This window comes from Anomalospiza imberbis, chromosome 6, assembly GCF_031753505.1.
Source record: "Anomalospiza imberbis isolate Cuckoo-Finch-1a 21T00152 chromosome 6, ASM3175350v1, whole genome shotgun sequence".
In the NCBI taxonomy this organism is placed as follows: Eukaryota; Metazoa; Chordata; class Aves; order Passeriformes; family Viduidae; genus Anomalospiza; species Anomalospiza imberbis.
The window spans coordinates 31,317,131-31,330,957 of record NC_089686.1 but is presented as its reverse complement, the minus strand read 5'-3'; the positions used below and the strand labels follow the sequence as shown (position 1 = coordinate 31,330,957).

At 44.8% G+C, this 13,827-nt stretch overlaps 1 protein-coding gene across 1 annotated transcript; it reads right to left on the bottom strand.

The window, feature by feature from the left end:
* Positions 1-1,772: 1,772 nt before the first annotated feature.
* Positions 1,773-12,416, bottom strand: GREM1 (gremlin 1, DAN family BMP antagonist). Its single transcript, XM_068193063.1, has 2 exons — positions 11,872-12,416; positions 1,773-5,230 (listed from the first exon to the last, which is right to left on the bottom strand). The coding sequence occupies exon 2, from the start codon at positions 5,227-5,229 to the stop codon at positions 4,675-4,677; it is 555 nt and encodes a 184-aa protein (XP_068049164.1). The 5' UTR covers position 5,230; positions 11,872-12,416; the 3' UTR covers positions 1,773-4,674.
* Positions 12,417-13,827: the final 1,411 nt, after the last annotated feature.

The following is a 13,827-nucleotide window of genomic DNA, read 5'->3' as shown; positions in this document are numbered from 1 at the left end:
ATAAATGCACATTAAAAATCACTCCTTTAAAATTTAAACGATGCAGCTCTCCCCTTTGGTTAGTGCATTACAACCATCCCAGTAAGCAGGACAGCTCAGAAAAAATTTTGGACGTTCTTCTGCCAAAATTGACTGTAGTATTTCAGTAACTAATGAAGTGTTTTTTAGGGCAGGTTTGAGTTATTTGGAGTGAATAGTATCTAAGTTTTTTTCACTTGGTTGTTCTCCTTCAGGAAACTTATTGGAACTAAAACCTGTAGGTTTACATCTATGGTGGAAAAAGAACATCAGCCCCAAGACTGCACTTCTAATTCTCCTTTCTGCTTTTTTTGTTTGGGTTGGGTTTTTTGCTTTGTTTTGGTGGTGGTTTTTTTATTTGGTTTGGGGTTTTTTTCACTCGGGAGAAGGTAAATGACAAGGTGAAGTTACCCCATCATTTTTGCAAAGGCAAGGTCCCTGTTCCCAGGCAGGCACCGCTGGTGCCAGGCAGCTGGAGCAGAGGCGTGGTGCTGTCTGTCCAGCTGACCCAAGGGTACCCACTGTGCACATCTGCTGCTCAGATGGGAGCACACGCGCGGCAAACCCAGCTTTCTCTCGGTGCCTCAGTCTCACAAGGCGGGTGCGCGTTATCGGCGCAGCACGTGGCTGACAGAGCACACACAGAAACCCCGACACAGACCCAGCCTGTCCCACTGGGGACAGAGAAAAGGAGGGGCTCATTTCTGTCTGCATCCCTGACAGCAGAGTAAGGTGTGTGAATTCTCTCTCTCACCTTCTTTTGATCAGTGTAACTAACTATAAAGCACATGGGAGGTTATCTTCAATTCAAAGCTGGTATGTAGGACAAATATAAACTATAATGAAGTTATATGTTACTATATAAATAGTAAGACCATGGTACCATGGAGTACTAGAAAGCCAAGCCCAGGAGGTTTTTCTTTGGTTTAAATATTCAAATAAAGATACATATGCACAACTTCTCAAGGAAACTTATTCTGTTCAACTGTGTCCATATCTTGGACCAGAAAAAGTCAATTACCTTCCAAAAAAAAGATTCTTAGTTAATTTTGTTATCTTTTCAATAAGTTTTAGAAGCACGGCAAAGCTAAATGTGAAGGAAGACTAAACCGAAAGGGGTGGAAAGTTTGAAGAAATCTGTTCTCTCTGGTTGCAATCTCTCTGGTTGGGTCTCTCTCTCCTTCCTCAACCCTGGCCTTGCACATGTGCTGCCAGCAGTGACAAATCTTCCTGTTCTTTTTTTATAATTGTTTTGCATCTCCTCTGTCCTTGTTTGCAGCTTGTAATATGCTGTATTGTAAAGGTGTTCCTTACTCTTTTTTTTCCAGAAGTGGGACTAAACTGCCAGCTAGACATTAAACTGAGATAAGGCATAAGGCAGGCAGGCCAACTCCAACTTTAACTCTACAACAATTCCAGGCTGATTTATATTTTGAACTGTCACTCTATGGTTTACAAGGGGAAAAGTGTGAGCAAAGATTGAGATTTTCCTTCTATAAATTGTGGAAGGGTGAGGGGGAAGTGACAGATCTCATTTAAAAGCCTTATTGAAGTAGCCGTGTTGAATGATGGTGCCATTGCTTGTCTCTATGTCTTATTGTCATAATGTAAAGCCTTTTATAATTAGAAGAAACCACAGAAGTCAGGATGAAGTACAACAGATCCAGCAAGAGCTGGAAACTTGAGGAAGGGGGAAAAAAACTAAACCAAAAAAACCACAAAAAACCAAAAACCAAACAACAATAGACACAGGCTGGAGAAGATATTTTATTTATTTGTTACTAGTAGTTAAAATGACGTACAAAATGCTGGGAATAAAAAACTCCAATTCTATTCAGTTACAAAATAATTAAAACTTCATTTTAAACCAAGTTTTGCTTTGTGAGACTGAGCATGAAAATACTGCAGCCTTAGGTTATATAGTCCATTGTTTTTAGAATAAAGCAGACATTTAAATACATATTGTGGTTGATATTAAATATCTCATATAATTGTAAGTTAGCAGAACTTTCTTACTCTCAGGCAATAACTAGCAATTCATAGAAGTTCTTTGTATAAAATTTACATGGGTGAGGGGGATCTGCCTCAAGGGGAGTTCCATCATGATCTATGCACAGGCAGTTTTAGAACATAAAGATTTGGAATACTTTTATCAAATTTCCTTGAGAATTCTAGACAAAACGTAAAGGAGTCACTAATGTTTGAAGCTTTGCTTAACAGCTAAGGGGTTTGGTACTTAGCAGTCTCTGTCAAAGAAAATGTGAATTTTGCTGTCAACTTTACATGAAGAAAAAATCATAAGGTGTTCCCATTTCTTGAACAAAAACCCAAGCTAGTACAAAATTTCCTGCAATGACTGGCCCTTTCCCCTGGGAAAAAAATCAAAAAAGTAATTTAAAGGAAAATATTCCCTGCCTATTATCAGTGAAAGAGAATTTGTATTAATAATAACATTAAATATCCATAACTTTCTGTTTAACTATTCACATTCCACACAGTGGAAACCTACCTCCTATAATTCCAGATTTTAAAACTGGATTTTAAAATCCATGAAGACATGTGTCAAACTGCTGAGTGAGAGCACACCAAATGAAATGCATTTTAGTAATACCAATAAACGAGTTGTAATCACTTAATTTTATGAACACAAACCTCATATCGGTGGATTTTAGAGCAAAAATAGATAAGTTGTAGAGATGCAGGATATCACCAATAAATGTATGATGCATTATATAACAGGTGGGACAATTGATAAAATAAGGCCACAGAGGATGCACCTGTGACATGCCACTCATCATATATCTTTCCCTTTGGGCAAGTTACTACGGGTAGAATTGTCTTCCTTAACATTCTAGGGCAAGAAATGATGACAAAATAATCACCTTGTGGCTGGGAGAGGCATCTGGTGGGAGAGAGCACAGTTACACTGATAGTGAATACTACAGAATATTGCTGCTGAGTGGGGAAACTGAGTCCTGGACCCTCCAAGACTCACCATACAGTAAATGTGGACCATCGAGTGCTCAGGATAGCAAGGACAACATGCATGGATGGGCTGCCTCTCTGACCAGTCCCCAGGACACACCTCATTAAACTAACTTGTTTGTAGGACCTTCTGTGCTCTTGCCAAACTTTACAGCCCTGATCAGCTTTAAACTCCTAAGCCTGGAGGAAAGAAAAGACAAGATAACCTCACAGGTGAGAGTCATCGAGCTGTTGGAAGTAGTGTGTCCACTTTTGTGTTTTGTCCCCGCAAATGAGAGGGGCAGTCAGCCCTAAGTGTTCAGGAAATTCTCTTTACTTACTCCAAATGCAGTTTAAATGCAAGTCTGTGGTAAAAGATATAAAAAGAGGATCATTGCTGGCAAAGTTCTGCATCTCTGTTTCAACAAACTGCATGCCTGTGGCAAAGCTAAAATAACAATAACAATGCAATGTTTACTAGTCATGAATGTCGTGTCTTTTGTCTCTTGTGTGGTTATTGCATTTTCAGTCACATGATGCTTGTTTTAATTTTTGCTCTGCTCTTTATGTACTAAATTACTGCCATTCTGTACTTGATCTTGGTTAGCAAGATTTTTGTGCTGTGGTAATGTATGTGTGTGAAAAAGAGGAGTTTGGATACACACAATGAAGTAGGCACACTCATTGCATGTATGTATAGATACCACTGCCTAAAAGATACTGCATATACATATATATGTAGATATGAAGAATAACTGATATCAGAAATACAAGACATCAAATGGATCTAGTGGCATAAGAATGGGTTCTGTTTGGTTTAGAGAGCCATCAGAATTCAGATGTATATTTATAGCCTTGTATATAGTTTCTTTTTAATTTATGTAATATATGACTAGGTATATAAATTAAAGCAAAACGTAAACAGAAGACAATATCTCTTCCTCTGTGCTTTCCTATTTATGTACCTTTCCTTTTTCTACTCCCTTTTGTACTCTCCCTGTCTACTTGCTTTGACCTTTTGCTTTCTAAGTTGCTGTAGATCTGTTTCCCATCCACCTATACTGACTTTTCAGCACTCTCACATCCCCCCATTGTTCTCCAGACATGGCTTTTGGATTATAGCTATTTTTTTGAAAAGTGTGTTACAAACTCTCAACACAGCTTCTATTTTCAGTGATGGCTGTGCTACACTTTAAATTACTCTTTGTCTATTTCTTATATAAGAATAGATTCATGCTTTGAAATATATTGTCCTCTCGTTTTGATGTTTCATGTAATACAGTAAAAGCAAATAGCACAAAGGTGAACATTCGCAAAAGCCACAGCTCCACTTTCCCAGCAAGCAGCAAAAATGTGAATATACACATGAATTAGGAAACCTAATTCATGCCTATGGGTAATTAGGGGTTTTTTACTGTCTCATACCCCATTACTTTTTTTTTTTTTTTTGGTAGTGAACATTCATGCATTTGCTCATCCATATCAATTTTCTCCCTTACACACGTACACACATGCATGGCCTTTCCTTGCATGAATTTCTTCTTTCTTTTTGAGGGGTTTTACTTGTTTTAGGTAATTCACTAGGTCCCTTTCAGTTTTGCCCAGCCTTGAAGGTAGGCTAGTTCATGCCACTCACTCTCTCGCTGGCAGTGATTGCATACAGTCAGAGTGCAATTGCTACTTTTTCTCAGTTTAGTCCAAGTCAATAGATATACACCGGCACTCCTTAACTCGGGTGATTCTTTTTTTCTTTCTTGGGGGCTGAAGCTCGGGGCAATTGAGTGTAACAGTCATGGTGGTGAATTTCTTGGGCTTGCAGAAGGAACAGGACTGGAAGGAGCCTTCTTCTTTACGGACGTGCCTGGGGATATAGAAGGAATTGCACTGGCCATAGCAGAACCTGTTGATAATGGTACGACTGTTGCAGCCTTCTTCGTGGATAGTTTGTTTGAGGGGCTGGGTTTTACACCAATCCCGCTTTAGGTACTTGCGCTCAGTGATGTGCAGTGCCTCCTGACTGGACTCCAGCACCTCTTCAGCAGGCATCGAGGTGCCTTTTCCTCGCTCTCGATGCCTGGAGCCTGACTGCTGCTGTGTCTGCATTTGCTCCGAATCATTGGGCTGATCCTTGACAGGAGGAGGGATAGCACCTTGAGAGCCACGATTCCGTTTTCTCCCTTCGGCTGCTGGCAGCAGAAATCCCATCAGAAGAAACAAGGCACCGATGGCATACAGTGTGCGGACCATCCTGTATGAAGGAAGTTAAGGAAATAAAGCACAGTTGTGAATTTCAGATATCAACAGAAGCCAGGAATGCACTAAATTTTCAGCTCCATAAAAGAAATGTGTGCACACATACTTATAAAACATAAGCATTCAAGCCTGTACCAGCTGGAAAGCTGTTCCCAAATTACCAAGTGATAAAAGGTTTCAAACAGAGTGATTGAAAGTAAGCCCAAACAGAATTTTGTTTGTGTGTCCTCCATCTTTTTCCAGCTCTTTTCTCCATGTGCATTACCCTATTTCTCATTCCCTTCTTAAAGCTCACTGACATATTCAGTGAGCATATGCTCCTGACTTACAACAGTGGAAGAACAAATTTTACACTACAGAAGGATTCATTTACATGGCACAGCTACCTACAATACCAGAGGGCTAAAGTCTTTGTCTCAGCAGATGTTGTCTAGATTTGTGCTCCTTAATCAGAATCAGCAACTTTATACAGCTCCTTGTATAATGCACATCCAGTATATAATGTATATGTTGTATACACCTGCAGCCTGTTTTACAGCTTTTCAACCTCTGCCACACTGCACCTCTAAAGATGTCCAAAGTATCTGAGTGTAATGATGCTTAAGCTGAGAGATATGCAACAAGTCAGGCAACAAACATGAAATAATAGTTAGGTACAGGTTAAAAGAGATGTGTCTTACCATTTCAAGCTACGTCCTCTCACACATTACTCAGAATCCTTGATAGAAATAATACAGATGCAGTCACAGTGCTAAGAATTTTTCAGATCCCTAAATTTTATTCATACTACACAGAATGATGTTGTCAGAGCACAGCAGAATTTTGTAAATGACATTAAATATCACAGAGCTTATGCACACAAAAAAAAAAAAAGACCACTTCAGGAAGTGCAGTTAAGTAGAGATGATCAGGTCCTTCAAAACCATATGGCTGCTCCAAACCTAATTATTGTGTAGGAATAATTTTCCTGCTTAATCTTATACTTTTCTCCCTTATGCCACCATTTCTGCTGCTTACCAAATCTGAGTTCTTGAAGCTTTTCAGTCAGTTTAAAACACCAACCAGCATGGAAGAAACTCATCAGAAACACACTTCCCCCTTCCAGAAGCACCATGGTCTGCCTCCAAGTTTTCCTGAAAGGAGCTTTATGGTAGCAAGACAGACAGATGAGGGAATAAGTCTCTTGGAGACCCTCCCCATGGAAGCTTGGAAAAAGGCACCAGAAATGAGCAACTAATTGCAAAAAAAATACTGTAAAACACAAAAACTGTGACGAGACACAGGCTTTAAAAAGGGAATGGACTGTGAAAAAAAATGCTGAGGAAGTCATTGTTTTCTACCTGCTTAGAATGCTGCAGTTGTATCCCTTGTTTGACTTGCTTTATCAGTATGGAAAAAAATAGTGTTTGAATTGAAGAGTTCTTCTTGTGTTACTACCCGAGAAACATGTGAAACCATGGGCACTGTCCTGGACGGCTTCATCCGCTCTGCCTGAGACCACACAACTAGGCAGGAAAGCAGCCAAATGCCAGTGCTGTGAGGGCCACCTAGAGACTCAGCAGAGGCTCAGGATAAGTACTATTTGCTGTAAAAAATAACTGCTAATTTCTCAGTTATTAGGTCTTTCCAGTCACACGGAGAAAATAAATGTTTTGCTGTTCAAACAGCCTTTCTCATCAAATGGATTGGGAAAGGAATTCCCAAAGTAGAAAAGTGTCATAGTGGGTTCTACTACCTTCAAGGAGTTGCTTGTGGATCTAATATTTTTGTGTTTGTCAGCAGATTGTTAGAGCACCTAGAGGTCCTGATATATCATAGATGTATGTATTCATTTCAGTAATCTATGTACCAGCATGTCCTATGTTTGGCAGTCAAGGAAGGGGTGTAAGAATGACACGATCAGTGACTCCAACAATTTGGAAGAGCTGCTGTTAGTATCTAAATTCTAAATGAAATATGATATGGAACACATAATTTTAGGCTTAAGCCTTTGATACAGACAAAAATAAGTTGGGAATTCCAATTAAGGAATAATGCAGCAAAATTTCAAGTGTCAACCTGGACTTCACATTTGCTGTTTTTTCCTCATCTCTATTACAACCAGAATATTATTTAAACATGTTTCATTTTAGTTTTGTCTTAAAAGTAGGTTTTCAAAGAATTATTAACTATTGCTTATTCCCTCAAGAGATCAGAATGATTTCTTCCAAAACTATTCTTATTTATCTGGTGACTGTCTAGTCACCAGTATTTTAATATGCACTTTATTTACTCAACCTGGTGCCAGAGTCTTAAAATCAAAAAAAGTGATTGCATGAAGTTGAAAATAAATTACTAGGTTGTAAGCAGTGCCAGAAAACTTCAGGTGTTTATTTTATTTAGTGTCCTACAACTTGGATGAGGTTCCACCAACATGCATATTCCTGGATTACTTTTATTTTTAAAAATTATTAGCCACACATTGTTTTCTTCCTTTTTTTTTCCTCCAGAGATGTACAATTGGTAGCACAGCAAGGTCTAGTCCTATGAAAATGAGGTGTACTCTGGGATGGGAATCTGGGGGAAATTTCACAGTAATATATACTATTGTAAGGTCTGTGGCCCAGATTCATGCAACTTTATATAAGCACATGCTTATTCCTAGGGAAATGCAAGCATGTGTTTCAGTGTAATCCTAAACTGGGAGGAAGGTAATTTTTCACCAGGTTGGTTTCCAGCCTTAAAGGTGGAAGCTGCATTACATGCTCATAAAAGAAATTGTAACTCAAATGAAAATTAGCCACTCAGCAGAAACATTTGTTATAGTCCAAAACACACAACTAAAAGTAATCCAGAAATGTAGGGAATAAATACAGGTTAAATATAGAAGGGGCTGTGTGAATTTCAAGATCCCCACAGCAACTAAGCAGGATCTTTGTTTAATATCTGATTAAAATTTTTTTTAAAATAACGATTTTAATTTTTAAAATGCAAAATACAAAAGAAAATGAGGTGGTATGCCTCAGGAAGGAAAACAGCCAAAATGCAGTATTGGCACCCTGCAGCACCTCTGGTCCCAGGGCAATCAATGCTTTTGCTTATGAGAGAAGATGACACCTTTGCTTACATTAGGAAGTGAAGTGGTTCATCTATCTATGAGTTAGCAGTTGTGAATGTTTCTTTAACAGGGTTTTTTTTTTTGCTTTTTTTTTTTTTTTTTACTGAAAGAAGAACACGAAGAGGACAGTAGAAGTAACTAAAATCAGTGTTACCATACCCAAAGTTTTACTGAAGAGAAACCTCTCCTGAAGTAAATGCTTTTTCTCCTCATTACAGTCATAATTCTGCAGAAGTTATAGCTCTGCAGCTGTGAGAATCAGGCTGTAAAATCTTGATTCTCCATGTTTCTGCAAAATTTTCATTACTTGATACTAACTGGCTGTTACACTGGCACAACCAGAAATCCTTTGGAGAATTCATTTGAGAATCCTTTGAACAAACAGATGACCATAACAAAAATGATCAATTCCCTCATTTCATTCAGATCCAGAGAGATATGACAGGACTAATATTTAGTTTTTAAAAGTAACACAATACTCCAAAACTCTATTCTTTCCATATTTCACTGTGGAGTTCCACTTTTCATCATCTGTAAGCTCTTAGTCCTAAAGCCAAAAGAAGTTTTATTGCTGACTTCAAACAGGAGCAGAATTGGGCCCTAACATTCATATCACTTCATATGTGGTTTATCTAAAGCCTGAGATCTCATCATCTAAAACAGATTAAGAAATGTGTGGATTAATACTAGCAACTATTGAGAGAGAAATGTAAATGCTTTCAGGTTTACTATTTCATACAATTAGGCTGTAATTTTTTTTAATTTATACATTTTCTGCTATGAATTAAGTATCTCCACATGTCAGTTCATAGACAGAATTTCTCTGTGAGTTCCTAGGCAGAGTCAGAAAGTTAGTACTGACACTTTTAGCTCAACACAACTTGTTTAAAAGATCTGGATGGAAACCTGGTTGAAATATACAGCAAAATTGTCACAGATCTTAACAGGCCTGTAACTTCATCTGTAAACCCCTTTTACTAGGAAAATATTATGAAGAGCCATGGACTCCTGTGCTTCACAAGAAACACGAAAATAATCTGATGAAGAACTAAAAAAAAAAAAAAAAAAAAAAAAAAAAAAAACCAACAATTATTTGGTGGACTTCAAATACAAGCCAAAGAAAGATACAAAACACAATCCCTTTAACTACTGTGAAAATAGAAGTGGTTTATGTCCCGAAGGATCAGAATCATTTTATGCTTCACATATTACATCTGAATTGCAGAAACACACTTATGTAATATTTTCATAGTTCATAGATCTGTATTTTTAAATATTAAAAAGCATAGTAATGGCAGTTCCCAGAAAACTGCATTTTTTTTTTTTTTTCTGAAATCAAGACAGTAAAACTAACATCTGTGTTTCATAGAATTTGGATATATTTACATTTCAGAAAATTTCTTCTGGACAGTCATAGAGATGGGGGGTTTTGAGACATATAAGGAGTGGAGGCAGCAACTTTAAAAAAAAACAAACAAACCAACCCTTGAAACCTTGAGAATTCCCCGTTTCAGAAACTATTTTTCTGTAGAACATCCTATGGGACTCCCGGGAAGCTGAACATCATGGTGGCCATGGCTGGTACCAAACCCGAGTTTGCCTTGCCTGAAGACGCCCACCCAGCCCGACAGCTCCCAGCTTCCTAGCGCCAAACTCCCTTCACACACATTTCCTCATGGAGCCCTAAAACAACCAGAATTGCTTTGCTCCTCTCTCTGCACTGCCGTGCGTGCTGAAAAGGAGAGTCTTCAGGAGAAGCTACCCATTTCTGGGTAGCACTGCCGAAGGAAAAAAAAAAAAAGCTTTAGCACAGCTTGGCACTGAACGCTAAAGAGAGCTACGGTCATCGGTGCCTTGTGTCACTTACACTGGTTGGTTATTCCCGGGATTGCTGGGCTCAGAGAGGAGCGGGACAAGAGCAAAGCGCTTCTGCAGCTCACAGGTCTTCGGGCTGGGCTCAGAGGCAGCTGAGGTTGGGGGAGCCACTGGCCACCCAAAAGTCGCCGCTCACAAAACGCCTGACTAAACCCCGCGTCCTGCCAGCAGCAGGGAGAGCCAAACGCGCGCTGGTGTCTCAGAGCCCCATCTATGCAGAAGGAGGTTTGTGTCTCAGCCCTGGTGACCGAAACGGGCTTCGCTTGCCATTCTTTCTCAGAGAGGAGCCACGAGTGGGACACCAGGAGTGAGGCCGTAGCTGATGGCCGGGGAGGGACGCTGCGGCTCAGCATAGCGGGCCGGGGGCCGCGCTCCTTGCCAGCCGCGCACGGCCGCGGGGCAGGAGGGCCCCGCCGCACCGCCCAAGCCGACGAGGTAACACGGGCTAGCCTGGCTGCGCCGCGGGGATGGCCGGCTGCCGTCAGGGCGGGGAGACCGCAGGCTTGGTTTGGCTTGGCATGGCCGGGAGCGACTCGGCCCGACTCCCCGCGGGCGTGGACGCTCCTGGCGGCGGCTGGCGACACCGACCGGCTCTTCCCACGGGGCACGGCCGCCGTCTAGGTTAACCCAACGGAGGACGAACTCGCTGAAGGGACTGTCAAGCCCCCGGGGGATCGTATTGAAACGGACGGGGCAAGCAAGCAGGCGTCCTCCAGAAGGGAAAAGCCGCGCCGCTGGCCCCGGGCTGGGAGGAGCGCGGCCCATCCGCGCCCGCGGGGCCGCACGGCCGGCGCTCCTGCGGCCCGGCCGAGGGGCCTGTCAGCGCGGGTAAGGGGAGCGGTGACCGACGGACGCACGGAGCCGTCGGCTCGACAAAACTCCCGCGGCTCCGAGTCAGGTGGGCGGAGAGGAGACGGAGATCGCCGAACGCAGCGGTGGAGCCGCGTTCCATCCGCTCCGGTCCCGCCCCGCCCGAGGCTGCGCCGTGAAGGACGCGCGGTGCTGCCCACGGGGCGCGCTGCTGGTGCGGAGCCTCCGCTCCGCGGCACCCGACCCCGTTGGCACACACCGAGTCTCCCGGACGGCACGCACCCCGCCCCGGGAGCTCCAGAGGTACCAGAAGCGCGCTCCTCCGAGGAGCGAAGGCGAGCCAGGACAGAGCCGGGAGCTGAGCGGCCTCGTAGAGGGCAGCTCGGCGGGACGGGACGAGATGGGATGGGGCTGGCACCTGGGGATCTGCCCCCGCCCCGCTCCGTGCAGAGGCCGGGCCGGGATTTTTCCGTGTCTCGGGTGGGCGCCGAATCCAATTTGTCGGGAGTGATGCTGTAGGCGGAGATGAGAGGCAGAGCTAACCGGGGCTTTTGCAGTCCCCGTGCTTGTGAGGGGAGAGAGATGTAACGGTGCCCTAATGCCCAGCGCTGCGGCGGAAAGGTCGGCGCGCCTCGCTCCCGAGTACGGGAGGGACGGGCGTCACCCCCTGCAAAACCGAGACTTCGTGGAGTTTTGCTAGACACTGGTGAACGGCTCCTTCCCTTGCCCCTATCTGAAGGTAGGCTAGAGAGCTTAAAATTTTGCCTCCCACAGAGACTGGCCCAATTCCGCAGCTGCCGGACCTGTTCGCGGCCCCGCTGAAAGTGCGCGCAGCGCGGCGCGCCCCAGCTCACCTGCGCGGCGGCGGCTCTGCGGCGGTGCTCGGCTCGGTCGCGGTGGCTCCTCGGCGTGGCCTGGGGCTCTGCGGGGTTCTGACCGGTGGGTCACTCGCGGGAGCGGGTGGCGTGGGAGCCCGGATCTGACCGGGAGTCCATAGAGAGAATGTCGGGTCCTGCCTACAAATTGCAGCAGCGCCGAGCTGTCTCCCATTTAAATGTCTGCCAGCTGAGATCTGCTCTCCAAGCCCCTCCAGATCATTGGACAAGCGCCTCCGAAGCCCGTGTTATCCGCCCCTTTTAACACTTCCATAAACTTCCACTAGGGAAAGCTTTCAGTCATCCAGATAAACACTCGACTACTTTCCTGTCTTCAGAGAATCGGTGCTAAAGGTCACCACCCCAAGGAATTGTTCCTGGAATGCACAGAAAATTCACATTTTCCATCCCCATTAAAGTATGACAGTTAAGAAGAATTTAATCCTACCCCCCTCCCACCGCCTCCGCCGCCCTTCCGTGCACGCTGGGCGCTTCCCTGCCCATGAGCCGGCCGGGCGAGTGGGCCCGCTGCGGGGAGGCAGCCACCTTTGCGGCTCTCCCTCTTGGAAACTGGCTTTCTGAGATTCTGCAGTTTGCGGGGAATTTCGCAGCATTGGAGAAAAAAGCCTTTGTGGCAGTGTCTGTGTGCAGGGGATGTTAAATTGTGGCTCCCGATCCGCAGCGCCGCGCTCCATGGCTCTGTATCACTGAGGGTTTGTTTTTGGGGGGGAAGGGTTGTCTTTTTTCTTCTTTTTTTTTTATTTTGTCCTGCAAGAGGCGAGACACCTCGGGTGTCCCGTCACTGTGTCTCTCGGGGGGCGGAGGGGCTCCTCAAGCTTCCTGCGAGGGGCAAGGCCGGCGAAGGAGCGGCGCGTCCCGCCGAGGCGGAGCGCGGAGCCGGCCGGGGCGGCCTGGCCGTCGGGGCGGCCGCGGGGGCAGCGAACCGCACCGAGCCAGCCCCCGCGGGGTCCCAGGAGTCGCTCGAAAGTAGGCAGAAACCGGCGGGGGCTGAGCGTTTTGCGGACCCAGCCTGTCCCAGCAGTAACCGGGAACATCTCTCTGCGCTGCAGCTGCCCGAAGGCGTACCCCGAATCTGCAGACAGCGTCGGGCTCGGGGCATCGAGGGGCGGCAAGAGCCCTGGAGGGCGGACGGCCTCCGCAACGAAGCCTGCACTTCCTCCAGTGCTAGCCGGTCCCCGTCCTCCAAGCGCTCAGTGCTGGCGCTCGTCTCTTGCGGGGCTACCCACAGTCCTTGCGGACAGGAGCAGCCTCCGAACCGCGGGCTGACTTTTGGGCTTGCTAAGTAAACGGAGACGTTTGTCAGCTGCCGCGTCCAGCTGCGGGCATCACGCAGAGGAAAGCAGCGCTGAGGAAAGCTCTGCCACGGACGCGAGCGCTGCAGGTGGTGCCGATAGATCTGTGCTCTCCTTGCTGTTGGGTACAAGTTACTGCCCGTGAATTAAACCAGCCCTGCTCCTCGGTCACCAGCAGTCAGCACCCACCAGGCCCGGATCTCACCTAAGAGGTTGTTTTACTTGCAGATGGGGAAGACGAATTAAAATGAAAGGATTTGCTACGTTAGGGATGCCAGAGCTAGGCAAAATGCCAACTTTCTGACTTTCACAGTACTTAGCGGTAGCTTGCTCTTTGCTGAGACCGATGCTTGGTTTCTTTTAGAGCCTGAGTGCTTAGCAAGGTAGTGAATTAGGCCCATTACAATAATTCACACACATTTAGCGACAACTTGTTAAAAAAAAATTACTTCGGTCACAGGACAAGTCACCATAGCGCAGTGGTAGGTGGCAGCATGAGAGAGAAAATGAGCTGGTGTGCAGAAGCCACTGAAATTCAAAGACAGTTAATGGGGGAAGGATTACTGGCAAGGAATTACAGTAAATGACATCTATATGATAGAAGAAGAGGCCTAGGGAGTTT